At 37.2% G+C, this 15,635-nt stretch overlaps 1 protein-coding gene across 1 annotated transcript in view; it reads left to right on the forward strand.

Annotated features, from left to right (window-relative positions):
- The first annotated feature begins 361 nt into the window (after positions 1-361).
- The window catches only part of LOC149159281 (uncharacterized), a 33,793-nt gene continuing 18,519 nt past the window's right edge, over positions 362-15,635 (forward strand). The window contains exons 1-2 of the mRNA XM_089436437.1: positions 362-829; positions 3,126-3,305. Of these exons, the coding sequence (XP_089292563.1) occupies positions 524-829; positions 3,126-3,305 (486 nt within the window). The 5' untranslated portion in view covers positions 362-523. The remainder of the gene's footprint in view (positions 830-3,125; positions 3,306-15,635) is intronic.

Genomic DNA, 15,635 nt, shown 5'->3' on the forward strand with positions numbered 1-15,635 from the left:
TACCTTTCCATAGCCTTATCACAATAAACCTAACATATCATTTGTAAAAATTAAACTCAAATAGAGAAAAAAACAAATGGTCCACTCAACTATCCAAATTATCAACTAAAGTTTATAAAAATATTTTAAATAATAAATATAAAAAAATCACAAAATACCCTTTAAATTTCATTTCATTTAACATGTTAGAGGTAAGTATCTTGCTTTCTCACCTTGCATGACAGAAGCAACCCCTATCCATAAAGATAAGGGACAAGAATTTGTGCCTTCCTTGTTCAATTACGTTATTCTTTTGCCTGTACGAAATGGTCCCATGGAAGGCTCTCGTTAATCACATAAACACATCCAGAGCACAAAATCCTCTTTAATTCATTCATATATATTTACACACACGCAGTCTCATACTCTCATTTTTAAATGCATCCAAAGCAAAGATCGAGAACAAACACCTCGTCATTGTTTTTTTCCTACTAATTCTGCGATCCATTCTCCGTTGATTCTGGTTTTTCAGCACCCACACGAAATGGTGACCATAGAGCCCGCCATCGAGCCCGCCAGCGAAGATGTCGCAGATCAGAGAATCCCCAAGAAACGGAGCGCCTACGGAGAAAATTCACAGGGTTTAAACAATTCAGAAGCCCTGCAATCTAATGGGGTGCCGAGAGAGCTCAAGAAAGGTGCAGAAGCGGAGGGTCATTTGGATGCGGACAGGGAGGCCGAAGGGTGGGAGACTGCCAGCGAAGGTGGAAATGAAGACGAAGCCCCCTCGGTCTCTGCACATATCGAAGATAGCTATGAGGACGCCATGACAGACGAAGAACAGAAACAGGTATTGCCGTAGAATCATCATTAGGGCGTTGAGACCTCTTATTTCTATTTTGCAGTCTTATTTTTATCTTCTCTTTATCATTCTCCCATGGGATTCAAAATTTTGAACTTTCAAGCTTTAAATTCCGTTGCTCGATTATTGGTGATCTCTGCTGTTAGATTTCTCAATTCCATAATATGTGTATCTGTCGCGAGTAGTGCCTCGTTGTTTTTGACTGTAAACTTATTGCTTTATAGAAACCGGTTCTGCAAATATAGTTCTATGGCCTTGAAGGGGACTGATTTCGTTGTCTTCGATTGGTACCATACAGAGATGGACCCAGAAAGGAATACACTTAGGTTAAGGGTTCAAGGGACTAAATGTAGTCAACGTCTGTCTAGATATGCCTTCAAAGACTAGTTTGAACAGATCGCTTATTCAGTTGTGAGAGTAGAAACCATGATGATCAAAAATTTGTAAGTGGCTGGTGGTGGACCTCCCAAGTCACTGCAAGAACGTGTGCGCCTAATAAACACAGTTATGTTTGAGTCCAACTCAAAACAAAATTAAAATCAATTGAATCAGGTTACAACTTTGGCTAAATATTGGCAATTTTTCAAGAGTAGTTGTACCGGCCAATAAAGTTGGAATAGTACAGAGAAGATGAGCGTGCCCTGCTGCACAAGGATGCACATCACAGATCAAGAACTGGGGAAAATTTCACTTCCTCCTCGAGATGGCTTTGTTGGACCATTTTGCTGGGTGGGAAGGTGATTTTTGGAGACTGCCCTCGATCACCTGGACCACTTAGGATTTACTTGCAAATGGATAACTTGTGGCGATCGAAATTTGTAGATATCCCAAGACAGTGAGAACATGGGTGCCTAATAAGCATGCAGTTATGCTTGAGCCCTGAACTTTGCCAGCTCAAATTTTTAAAAATAATATTATAGACGGCAACACCCATTTTCCTCTTTTGCTATGCTATGAACAAGAAAGCGCCGAACATGAATAAATCTTGTAGGGTTGAGGCTTCTGTGATCCATAACAAGTTTAAGTTGAGAAAGGAGGCTTGATGGAACATAATACGTAGGTTACCACAATAGAAACTATTTTGTTGGGTCTGTGAATGTACCACTGCAACGGTGATACAAATAGTGTTTACCACTATTCCTACTTAGTAATTTAAACTGAATTAGCACTTACAGAAAATGAAAAAGGGTGGTATGTAATGATAGTTGATAATCTTGACAATATTTTGTTTTAAAATCAATGAACTAAACCATTTATGATTTACCTTCTGTGAGATATGCCACAAAACCTTGCAGCCTGACAAGAGGTTTGCTACAGATGTTTCCAAAAACTTTTACCATGGAGTCAAATTGTGAGCTAATAATCCTGAAAATATCTTGAGAAAATGATTGATTCAAATATTCTTTATGTTTAGCGCAGTTAAAACTTTTAAGTACAGCCTATAAACACAATAGGATGCAGCTTATCATTTCTCATTACATCCCTTCCAGCGTGGGAATGGAATTTCAAGTTTCCAGGAAATAATCTAGAAGAGTATGCTACATCGGAGTTAGACAAGTGCTGGTTGTTCTTTTTTCTTGTATTGGACTTCTATTTGCATGCAAACAAGTGAAAATGGAATCTAAGCCTTACCAGAAGAACTGTTGCAAATTGACCCACTTCTTAATGCCACTAATTTCGAAAGCTATGTTATAAATATTTTTGGATTTGAAATGTTCACTGCACTGTTCGTAGAGATGATGAATATGGGTAAAAACATATGGGGCTGTCCTTAGCCATCTGCAACAGATTAACATTCCCCCGTCATATCATAAAAATTTCCTGTATCAATTAAGAATTTGATGGGTTTATCGTTCTCTGATTGGTAGTTTCTTTAACAATGATTTGATTTTAACTATGTTGCATCCTCGTGGCACAATTATGAAATTGCACATTATAGTATATTTTCTCATGGTAAGCTACTGGCAAGACTGATAAGTTGATAACATATGTTTTCAACAGGTGAAACTGTATTAAATAAAATTTGTACAATGGTAACACCAAGTTTTTCTAATAGAAACTCAACATACTTGACATGTTTTGTTGTATGTCATTTTCTATACTTGTAAACAAATTTAACTGTCTTATGATTTAGTACATGTTTCACATAGATTGATTGGTAGTTTATGCAATTTTTAGCTTGAAACTTGAGGCATGAAGTTCAAATTTTATTGCATGGATGCTTGTAAGATATTGGGTGTTGAAATCTGTTACTGATTGTAGAGTTGGCTGTATTCTGAAACAGAGGTCCTTAGCTCAAGCCAATGAGGCAAAGGCTGAAGGAAATAGATCATTTGCAGCTGGAGAATATGAAGCAGCTTTGGCACACTATGCAAGTGCACTGGAAATTGCCCCAGAGGATCCCATGTCCAACGAAGTCCGTTCAATGTGTTTTGCCAATCGTGCTGTTTGCTGCTACAAACTGGTATGTTGTGTTGATAGCATGTCTTGTTATCTTTCTCGTTTCAGAACAGCTATTTATTTTCATACCAAAGAAACAGATAGAGCATCATTATTTGAGACCTCATTCAGTACCACAGAGATATTTGCTAGTGCAACCAGTGAATATACAAATACGTTTAAGCATATTCATCTAAATAAGACATGGATCTCACCCTTCTATACGTTTATCTGTGTATTCAGATGCATTTGTATTTAATGATGCAATTTGATGTGATAATATCTTGTTGAATTTGGTGGTGCGCCATAAGTTCCAAGCCTAGGTAGAACTTGTAATTTGTTGTTATGTTGGTACCATGTTGGGGGGTTTTGATGGGAGAGAAATTTTATTTTTGCATGGTAAAACACTTTAATGGAGTGCACCCCTCTTGGCACACATGTTGAGGTGGATCACATTATTTTATTATTATTTGCTCAAGTCTAGGGGCTATTCCCTTAGTCTTGGAGTTTGTTTGGCTGCATGTGGATTTATGTCAGTTTATTCTATTTTTCGAGGATCATACATGGAAATTTGTGGTAGGATAATTGGTCAACCTTGTTTGAATGCCTTCTTCTTGTTCACATGTGTGAGTAGGTTGGCATGCTTCCCTAGGGTGCACTCATGTGGAGTTGGTTGATCATTCAATATTTTATTGTTGTTGACTCCTTTGCACATTCCATAGTCTTAGCAATCCTACTTAGGGATACCCCCCTTGTTGGAGAAGGGCCAATCTAAACAGAGAGGACAAGCTACTGTAGTGACAGTGGGTAACCTTCCTGAGTTACACAAAGCTGACACCTCAGTGCTTTGGACTTTACACTTTTGTGGGTGCTAGGTTGTGAAGGGGCTGAAACAGTCAACATTAAAGATTACAAACCTTCATCATTTATCTACCCAACTGTTCAAGACTAACAGGGAAACAGCCCTAGAATCTGAAGTATTTTTCTCATAAATGCTTAACACAGTTATAACTCAGTAGCTGATAATAGAGAGCCCTCTTGAATTCCTGTTCAGTCAAGTCATCTTCTGTTCTTAGTATAAAAAATGAACTTAAATTACTGACTAAAAATTTGCATATGACTCAGATCAATTTTTCTTCTAAATCTTATACACTTAATGGCATCCTCAACGGACTTGAGACTGCATCAGAGGAATTTTTCAGAATGCAAAACCTCTCCTCCAGTGAGTTCAGTGGTTCATTATGTGGATTTTGCAACTGAAGGAACTGAAACAGAGACGAAAAATTAGAACACTATCTGAATTTTGAAGCTTGTGGGGGTTTAGTTACAAGTAGTTCTTGCACAAATTGTTTTGGAGTAGTTAACAGCCACAGGCACTTACAGATCTATAAAATCAACCCAGAAGTTGCACAATCCAAGGATAGTAAATGGAAAATGGCAACTTAGAAGTTTGAAGTAAATTGATTTGGTTACAGAACCTTTACCTCTCTTCAGAATTTATTGCTTCAAATCTCCAAAGCAGCAGGCATTTGTAGGTCAAGTGTGCTAATGTTTTTATGAAAATCCAAATTTTGGAATGAATTGTAAGGTGAATTTCAGCTCATTCAGATTTGGATTTGATCAACAATATGGCGAGTGAATCAAATATGGGCTGGGATGAAAACCTGGTTGAATTGAACTCCTAGCCAAATTTCCATACAGAGAGGTCTGATTCGGTTGAATTCTGATTCCGTGGTTTTGATTCTCCTCATTAATGTTGTTCTCTAGATCTGTTTCAAGTGTTTGTTGAAAAGAGGATGAAACATTCTACACAACAGATGTAAATTTGCAAGCTGTCACCATTTGTTGAGGAAGAACTATGAAACTGAAAACAAGGACTTCACAGGTCCTAGACAATAGTTTTTGAGGTATAAGACCTCATTCAAGGCATTTGGCATTGTTAAGATTTGTATTTGCAAGGTTTCCATAAAGCTTCTGTAATTACGCTTATGGAATATAATTAGAGATATAAGACGCGTTGTGGATCTCTGTTGCCTTTTTATTCATTTTTTTTTTGCGTTATCATGCCTTCCAAGAAGACATTAGGGCAAGAGACTCAGTCTCTTATAAAGCAAGTCACTAATTTAGCCAACAATGTTGAGCTCTTAAGAGATAGTAAAAGTATTTCCATCCATTCGGGGTTTTCAAAGATGCCAAACTATTGATCTATAACAGATTAAATCCAAAGTATATCACTACATGGACTCAGGCTACACAAGTGTTATGACATACTTTTTACCCAGTAATGTACAGGCGTGCTTTTAGCATCAGATGACTTGGATTACATCAGGGAGTTTGAATATCAATGCAGAATACATCCAATATTTTAATTGGCTTTACACTAGGTCACCTGGTTCGAATTTGAGTTCGAGTTCGGCAACCTTGAAGTTCGACAAAAATTCGAGAGCGAAAATATCTGGAAGCATAATTTCATCACTTAAATATAAAACCACACGGATCACATAAAATTTCTGGTTCAGGTCACTCAAATCACTCAAATCACTCTTGGCAAATCACTGTTTCATAGGTGAGCTGTGCATGGGCTATTTACATATGATTATTACGAATTTATACATGGTTGTGGCACTGTAACTTGTAAATTCAACCCCCTTTCTTCAGATCCACTGTGAATCTGAGAAATACTGTCATTGGATGTCATTCATAGTTCACAGTGCATTCAAATTACTGCAACACATTATACAGATCCTCAGAAAATTGGCCCATACTCTAAAATGCCATTAAAAGAAAGGGTTCAGATGGACTATGAATTATGCAATTGAAATAAAATTTACAACATTGGAATCATTTATGCAAAGTGCAAAATGCAAATATCCAAAGGAAACAATCCATGGCTGTCTGATAAAACCACGGGAAACTTAAAAGAACCACACACCTTTGTCAAATTCGATGCCACAGCTGAATTTCATCACGCACCGACTCCAAATTCGCCAAGAAGCGAAATTTGATTTTGAGTTTGGTGAATTTGTTTTGAATTAATTCGGCTCCTTCAAATTTGGCAAATTTTGAATTTTTGGCTTGAAAATCAGCAAATGCGGTGAAACAAACTTCAAATACAATTGAATGTAAAACATGAAGCAACACTCATGAGTCATCCTCAAATTTCTTAGGCAAACCATAACGGTGTGATCCTTTTTGTTGGCCAAATGAACATCCTGCCACTTCCATCATCACAGTCTCAAACATTAGGATTGACATTTACACTCAAGAAACAAGTTTGTTTTACGTTTGTTCTTGCAGTGCCATATTTACATCAGCAGTTTGAGATAGAAATAGGTTCATCCCACTATGATTTAGGACCTGTCCTCAAGCAGAATGGTCATCCCATTGCATATCATTCAAATACCTTTTGCCAGAGCCAACCAGATGTATGCTCTTGTCCAAACAATCAAGTTCTGGCACAACTATGTTTTCAGAAATTAAATAATTTTACACTGATAATTTTCCATAGCAGTTTCTGTAGTCAGAGAATGAGTTTAGGTACGACATTTCAATTAAGCATTTTATTTGCAGCAATTCCACATAGTCACCAAAGATGATAAAAATTCTAACAAAGTTGCAGATTGTTTGAGTTGTTCTCCTATTACTCTTTCTGACATTGGTTTCCATGATTTGGCAAACCACTATTCCGACAGTGGTTTCTATGATTCAGTAAACCACTGCTTTGTATCCATATTTTGGTAAAGTCTACAACGCACTTCAGCATCCTTCATCTTCTAATTCAGGGCTATATTAGGACTTTCATTTGTAAGATTGCTTATTGTACAATTCAGTTTTGTGTACTCTCTGATTATGTCTGGTGACATTGTCAAGACCAGCCCAACTCTTCTCTAATCATGTAGGGTGACATTTTGGTCTCCACATCAGCATTGTCTCAGATCAAGACTTACGATAGTCAAATCAAGCTAGTTAATCATGCCTTTATTCGATTCCTTCAGGATCATGATCTTCATTCAATCTGTCCTTTCCTTAAAGAGGGATTTGTGTCCAAGTGACAGAACATGTGTACAATAGGGTTTTGCATTTTTCCACCTCCACCCCCTCTGAAGTTTCTCTTTGTTGATTTTTTTGGGTAGTTGTCGGAGGTATTCCCCAGCTACACAAGTTAAAAGAAAGAAAAAATGAATTTTAAATTAGAAGAAATAAAATTAAATTTAATTTGCAAAGAGACGTGCCTCTTGGACACCCTAATATCACTATAAAAATACACTTGAACTTCTCATTTACTCACTCACTCATCACTCACATATCTCTCTCTCTCTCTCGCATGTGGGAAGCTATTTGAGGAAGAGGCCGAAGTTTCTAGGGAGTTGAATTTATGAGATAGTCAATGTTTGACCAGTTGAATTTTCTGTGTGTAATCGCTTAATGATTTCCTGGGGTGTGTTAAAGTAATATCATAAACTTTGGTGGAGAAATTTGTGCTTATATAATCAACATGGTATCAAAACTTTGGTGGAGAAAGGCCTCAATGGAGTGTTAAATTTTTTGGGGTTACAATCTTTATGTACAACACATTTACTTTTATTCCTAGCTATATTTATGCAAAGAATTGCATAAATTATGGTGGGCAGTGATCTTTGGTAAATATGTTTAATTACTGAAATATAAAGAATGTACTGCATATTTACTTTTTACTTCTACTTAAATTTATGCAAGAATCACATAAATTATGGAGGAACAATTTAACAAAGTCAAACACTATGGGTGGATTATAGCCTAATTCCAATGTAGGAAAATACAAATTTAAATAGGAGAGATTTAACCTCATAGCACCAATGAGTAAATAGTTGGAGAATGTGTGGGGTGAATATCGAGCTATATTTACTCGCTAAGTCACAGGACATGTCCTTCAAGATCCCATGTCCCATATTTTATGTGTCGGACACGAAAACGGCCCTAAAACGTGTTGAACAAATATCAAGAACAAAAATAGTAGCAACAGAGGACACATAAATTAGGCTCTCAGCCAGGGATCTTCCTTGATCAAGACAACTTCCAAGGTCAACAAAGTCAAAACAAAATATCTTGCTTGCCCAACTACTTGATACTACAATTTGTCCTACTACAACTCGGACCTGCGATTTCGACATACTTGGGAGTTGCAGAAACCCTAATCCTTCACACATGTGAGAGAGATAGAGCCCAAAAACAAGATTTTCATCTTTACTTTCTTCTTCTAGACCTTTGCTATCTTCTTCTTCTTTTGCTTCCCAACTATAGATCTCACTTCCTTTCTGAGATCGAACTTGTGAGTGAGTGGATACCAAATGAGGTCAAACTAATCCTTTGTATAGCCTTTCCAAGGGGACGAATTCCCTTCTTTAGGTCGACTTGAAGCTGCCAGGGCCGACTTGTACTTTTGGAGTTTGCAGGACTTTTTAGACTCAAAAAATAATTCTTTTTCCAAATACATTTTGCTTAGGAGGGTCTTATAAACATGATGTTGACTCCTTTGACTCATGACAATAATTTATATGAACTAACAAACCCTAGAAGCATGAAGAACATGCTTTTACCTAGAAGACCATCAATAAGAAGCATGAAATCCATGCTTTAATAATAATAACATTTTCTTTTCTTCTTTTGTTTGTTACATAGGATACATATTGAAATGAGTACAACAATTATGAAAATTGAAACTAGTTACATTTTCAACATGGAAGAGCTTATAATTCAGAGGGAGAAAACAATCAAGTAGAGTGGAAGGATGCAACCTATTAGAGATCCAAAGGGTCTCTCATGATGATGAGGAGCAGGAGGATCCCAAGGATGTGGGTTCAGGTCCTTCTATACCTGTGGAACATCCTTTAGATCATCAAGGGACCATTGAGCCATTGGACTCATTTAGGGTCGTTGTTCCATAATCCAAGAAGAGGCCGACATGGCTTCGAAGTACATTGCAGGATGCAGAGGGGCATGCAGATCCTTGTGGCACCTTCAAGGAAAGAAAATGTGCTAAGAAGTTGTTAATTTTAGATAACAATGGTATGTTCTATGTTGAGCACAATTTACTTCAATGTTACTTTAGCAGCGCAATAACAATTTCCAATTATATCCAATAGCAATCACATTAACCATTAATCACATTGACAGTAAATGTAGATAGAACATAAAATACATGTAGAAGACAAGCCAAGACAAGAGGACACTAGATTTGGCGGATGCCAGGGAAAAACCCCAATGTGGGGAAAGCCCTTTGATCAAATCTTCTTATTATTATTCAATAGTTCAACAGAGAGAGAGTACAAAATTTAAATAGACTAGCCCAATACAAAGTCAAATCAGCCATGTCAAATTTTGTAGTCAATTGTATTCAAATTTCAGCCCTAACCAGAATGTCAACGCTGGTCAAAATAACAGTCAAATACCTCCTTTGAAGCTTGATTAAAGGCAGTCAAACTTGCCCTCTAGCAATGGTCAAAGTCAACCTAGAACAATCCCAAAGACTCTGGTCAATCTTGGTGAACCAACGGTCAACCCTATGGTCAACGTAGGTTAAACAACTCCAAAATTCTTGATTTTTGTGCTAGTCAATGTGCCCTGAAGAAAGTGAAATTCTGCCCTCAAAACCATAGTGAAATTTAGTCAAAGCAACCTTGATCAATGCTGGTTCTGAAGTCTGAAATTTCGGTCTGTAATTTTTTGCTTAGAAAATCATCCTCCTTGCCACACGTGAGAGAGAGAGAAACTGCCCCAAGTTGTACGAACCAATCTGATGAAGAGAGAGAAGAATGTGTGAGTGAATGATGTCCAAATGAGGTGTGAGGTCTCTTCTATTTATACACTTCGTTGTGGGTGAAGAGACACATCCATTGGGCTTCTTGAGCCTACATTAAGCTAAGGTCGGAATGAGATGATCTTTGTATCAATCTTGGACCTCTCGAAAAGAGGAATCCAATGGAATCATCATCTCCATCAAATTAGCTATCCCAAGTTGGAATTTGGCCCTAGTTGCCAATTTTAACAGAAGTACTCAGGACATGCAACATTGATGAGTCACATCATTGAGCCATTCAACTATAAGAAGGCAACATGCCAACAAGTTTGGAAGGATGCCATGATGGAGGAATATCAGTCCATCATGAAGAATGATGTGTGGGAAATTGTGTCGAGACCTGAGGGGAAGTTAGTGGTGACTTCCAAGTGGATCTACAAGATCAAGCATGCAGTAGATGGTAGCATAGATAAGTACAAAGCGAGATTCATGGCAAGAGGGTTCTCCCAAAAAGAGGGAGAGGACTATGAAGAGACATTTGCTCTAGTCGCCAGATACACTTCTATTAGAACTATTATTTCTATTGCTTCTATTATGGGTTGGAAATTGCATCAGATGGATGTGAAAACCGCTTTCCTCAATGGAGTGATTGAGGAAGAAGTGTACATAGAGCAACCTCAGGGATTTGAGGTACATGAGAAGGAGTCTCATGTTTGCAGACTGAAGAAGGCCTTGTATGGACTTAGGCAGGCACCTTGGTCTTAGTATACTCTGATTAGTGGATGCTTGATGAGTCTTGGTTTTACCAAGAGTGATGCTAATCCTAATATTTACTACAAGGTTGTTAAAGGTAAGACCGTGATCTTGTTGATGTCTTGTTTTTGACATGAGCAGAAAATCTCTTGATCAGTGTAAGAGGGAGTTGATCAGTGTAAGAGGGAGTTGATCTTTGAGTTGGTTTGATGCATTACTTCTTGGGATTAGTGTGAAATTTTCAAATCTATTCAACAATGGGAAATTATTTTTCTAATTGAATATAATTATGTATAATTTATTTGCTATTACAACAAAGAATGAATAAAGTCACTATTGCAATTTTCACCAAAAATAAAATGCACTGTGGAAGTAAATCTGGAACTGAGAAAATAGAGGACACACAATAAAACAACGTTGAAAATATCAGTGAGGGCCTTGAAACATCTTATGAGCAATATCGATGAAAATATTGGCAAACATAAAAAGTCATTTTTTTTTTTCTTCAGATTTTTGAACATATAAAGAAATAATGATTTTTAGTTGATATTTTCAAAATATGGTGATTTTTAGCTAATATTTTTAAAATATCGCGATATTTAGCCGAGATTTTCAAAATATTGTGATATTTTCAAATTTGAAAATATCGCGATATTTACTTGCCGAAATATCGTTTGCCTGAAAATATTGCGATATTTGCGATATTTCATGAAATATCGTTGATATTATCAACACTGCAATAAAATGGCACCATTATTTTTGGACAATTGTCCTTGGGAAAACCCAATGTGGGAAAACCAATGCAACAGATGAGGATTTATTTTATTATGCAACAACAAAATTTTGAATACAATATCTGGATGCCTAAACTAGCAATCCTTCAGCGAAATAATCTGACCAAAATATTTTGGAGAAAATTTCTCCCTTTTGCAAATTATCTCGGCCTCCCTTTGGCCTGCTTGAACCCACTGAGAAACTCGGCCTCCAGGAATTCACACTGCCTGGCATGGGAAAATCATACGGCATGCTAGTTGGCTCCAAATGAGTCATCCTGCCTCCTTGTGTCTTTGGTGTGTCAATCTCCAACCCCATCGACCCGCTCTTATAATCTCTTGTTGGTGAACCAACAACCATGAATAGATCTCCATCAACAACTAAGATCATCTCAAACTCAATCCGAGTGAGTTTCTAGAGCATTCTCACATTTCCTTAATTAATTACTATTAATTAATCAGTTTTCCTAAGTTAGACTTTGGGAAAATTTAAATGATGGTTAATTAATTTAATTAACGCGTTTCACAAGCTTATCTCGTGAAACATTTCCTGGGTTTTGAAGATCTCGTGTTCTTAGCCTCTTTGACCAAAGTCGAGACTAGAACCCCTGTCTGATGCTACGAAGACTAACACTCCCTCTTAGTGAGGAAGGTGTTCCCACTGTCTTTCTCTCGTAACATCTTCCCTCACATTGTTGATCTCTGACAACTGTGACAACTTGTAATTGCCCACCAAGCCACTGTGCATACTCTGATTCATCTGCTAACCCTGTAGCTGAATCATACTGCATTTGCGTTTGTTGCTGACATTGCACTGTGCCACCTTGCACTGCTCCCAACTCTTCTTTGCGCTGCAACTGATCTCATGTTGCTGTTGCTGCTGCAACTACTTCAATAGAGAACCAACCTCTGAGTAGCTATCTGCGCCTTGACTGGTTCTGTGCCCCTCAAATATCCGACTGCAACTAGTTCTGCAACTGTCCCACAAGATTTGACTACGCCATGTTGAACATTGATCCAGTTGCTATTGAAATGTTGTGGGCCCCTATAGCTAAGGTAATGATCTGAGAGGAAACATGTATATGATGTTGTCCTCCATGTATCCTGCCGAAGTCTCTGCAACTCTAGGCTAGATCTCAAGATCTCCCCACCTCTCTCCGGGAGTTATAACTACATACAAAGTGAATTCGTCCTCCAACCTGTTGGACAAATTATCTATGTTACCAGGATTCGGATACGGATCTGGATCTGCTAGTTTTTTTAAAATCCAAGATCTGGATACGGATACGCCACGTACACACAAAAAAATAATTATTTTTAAAATTTGAAAAAATACTTTAGAGCTAAAAAATCAAATACTCCATGAAACCATCAAATCCTTTTAGAAAACTGAATGATAAATATGAAGATTGAAACACTGAAATGATGCATCCTCCCTCATACAAAGTAACAAAAAGGATCATAATATCATAAATGATAATAGTAAATACATTTACATATCCTCAAATGGATCTATATCTTCTGCATATTGCAACTCTACATCATGAAATTGAATAGATGATGGGGGCCCTGGAATGTAGGAAGTTGCATTAGTAGGCCGGACTGGTGGTGGAACAATATCCTCAAGTAGGTTGAGGTGAGTCATGGCATTCAGTGTCAGGCTCGAGTCAGAGATCTCAGGCTCCATATCCCACATCCTGCTCGGACCTTTTTTATACTCTGGTTCAACATGTGATAGAAGAGATTTTGGGTCTGTTTTGATGATTTACCCCTTCACTCTGCTCATGTTGTGATGGTTCCATAATGATAATGGTCTATAGACTATAGGTTACCTAACTGCATATAAAATTCAAATTATAATATATTAATATATTATCAATATAGTACATTTGTAATATACAATTAAAAAGTAAAATAGATAATGATAAAAATAAAAAAATGAAATACATTAAAATTTAACAAATAATTTTGAAATTTTCTAACAACTTCATAATAAAATAAATATAAATCTAAATACACAATTAAAATACATCATAATAAAACATTAAAATCTGAATAGTTGAATATTAAAATTTAAACACTACCAATTTAAATAAAAAAAATGGCATTGATATTTATAATAACGATTATATAATATAATTTTATTTGTAATAATAATTATTAAATTATATAAATAATAATATATAATATATACGCTCAGATTTGAGATTTCCATACGATATCGGATATAGGCTTATAGCGTATATATAAATATTAAATATTAAATAGGCTAATAGCATATATAAATTAGGGATAGCGTATATAATATTTGTTCATAACAAATCGTTAGGGATAACATATGTAATGTTTTGTATATAATATAGTGTATGCAATGTTTTGTTCATAATAATTATATATAGCGTATATAATATATATAACCATTTATCCATAATATTTATTATCTATTGACACAAATATGAAATATCTTAATTTTTTCTATTTGGCCCACTGCCAAATGGAATAGGAACAAGAATAGTCGAAGCATTGTTTGTCGTCGAGTTGGTGGTGCCGAATGGTTGAAGCCGTGGCTGTCTACGTTGCTGTTTGCGTCGCTATCTACCCTGCGGCTGGATGGGGTCATAGTGTATATAATCCCTGCGGCTGGATGGGGTCATGGTGTATATAATCCCTGCAACTCGATTCAAAGAACAATGCAATATAAAAAGTTAAAAACATTTGATTGTTTAACTTTTGCGGTTGCTCTGTTTGAGACACACTGTTTGCCAACAACTAAGAGGGCCTACTTTACACTGTTTAACCTAAAAGTTAAAACCGCAACCACAAACCTAAAGTGTGTTAACTTTTTTTGTTTCATTTTGGCAGTTCAGACATACAGTCTCGAGATCCGTTTCGGGACAAGATATTCGTTTCCGTAAAATGAAGAACCGCCACAGTGTTGTATTTCACACGTTTCCAGGTTTATTCGTATCTGGATCCGGATTAGATCCGTGGTCCATGGATCTTGGCCCTCTGCCCCCTGGATCTGGTAACATAGCAAATTATCGATCTCTGCCGAAGTTGCTGCCTGCTCCTGCTTCTCCTTAGTCCTTCTTCTTCTTGGGACATTGGGTACTGTAGTGACCAAACTCACCACACTTGAAGCACCTGATCTTCGACAAATCCTTCTTCTTTTCTTCACCCTTTAAGCCTTGTCCCTGATTGGGACCTTTCTTTGCCTTCCCCTTAGATGTAAGGGCTACATTTTCCTCATCCTTCACACTCTTCAGTCCTTTGCTACTGCTACTGCTGATGGTACTCTCGACAAGAGAAAGCCTCATCTCTTCCTGAGTGAAATCGCTCCATAACCGATCCAAACCAAGTAGATTATCTTGTCCCTTGATACCTTGGACGAAAGTTGCCCACTCCTTGGTGGAACCATTGAGAGTTGTCCGCACTAGCTCACTCTCATAAGGTGTCTCTCCACTTGCTACAAGCTCATCTCGGACATTCTTTATTTTAGTGAGATAAGGAATGACTCCTTCACTCTTATGCATCGTGGTGGTCTTCAATTTCTCTTTTAAGAACATCTTCTGGTTCTTGGAAGAATTCTGCAAAAGCGTAGCGACTACATTCCACATTTCTATGCCAGTTTTCTTGCTAGCTAGATGTGAGACTATATGATCTCGAACTCCATCTAGGATCATCCTCTTCGCCTTTGCCATCTCCTTATTGTAGTTCTCTAGTTGCTGCGGTTTTGTAGTTATGGCTATAACTATTTTTGCATACGTCTTTACCATGCTCATGTAGCAGGAAAGTCATTTTGGCTATCCAGATACAATAGTTAGAGGATCCATCTAGCCTATCCTGATCTCAAAGTCCTGCTGAGGTCATTTCTGCAAAACTCAAATGTGGGAAAATAAATAGGAATCTCCTCCTTTTTTCTGCTTGGCTGCCTGCTTTGCTACTCGCACTCCCTCCTAGAATGCGTAGATTTGCCTTGTTGTTGTCTTCTGCTACTGGAAATTATGGTTTTCTCCAAAAAATTGTATCCGGAAACCCTCAGGAAAATTTTGAA

This window comes from Pinus tabuliformis, chromosome 5_2 (assembly GCF_031772625.1).
Source record: "Pinus tabuliformis cultivar Carrire ecotype Pingquan chromosome 5_2, CPIR1, whole genome shotgun sequence".
Lineage (NCBI taxonomy): Eukaryota > Viridiplantae > Streptophyta > Pinopsida > Pinales > Pinaceae > Pinus > Pinus tabuliformis.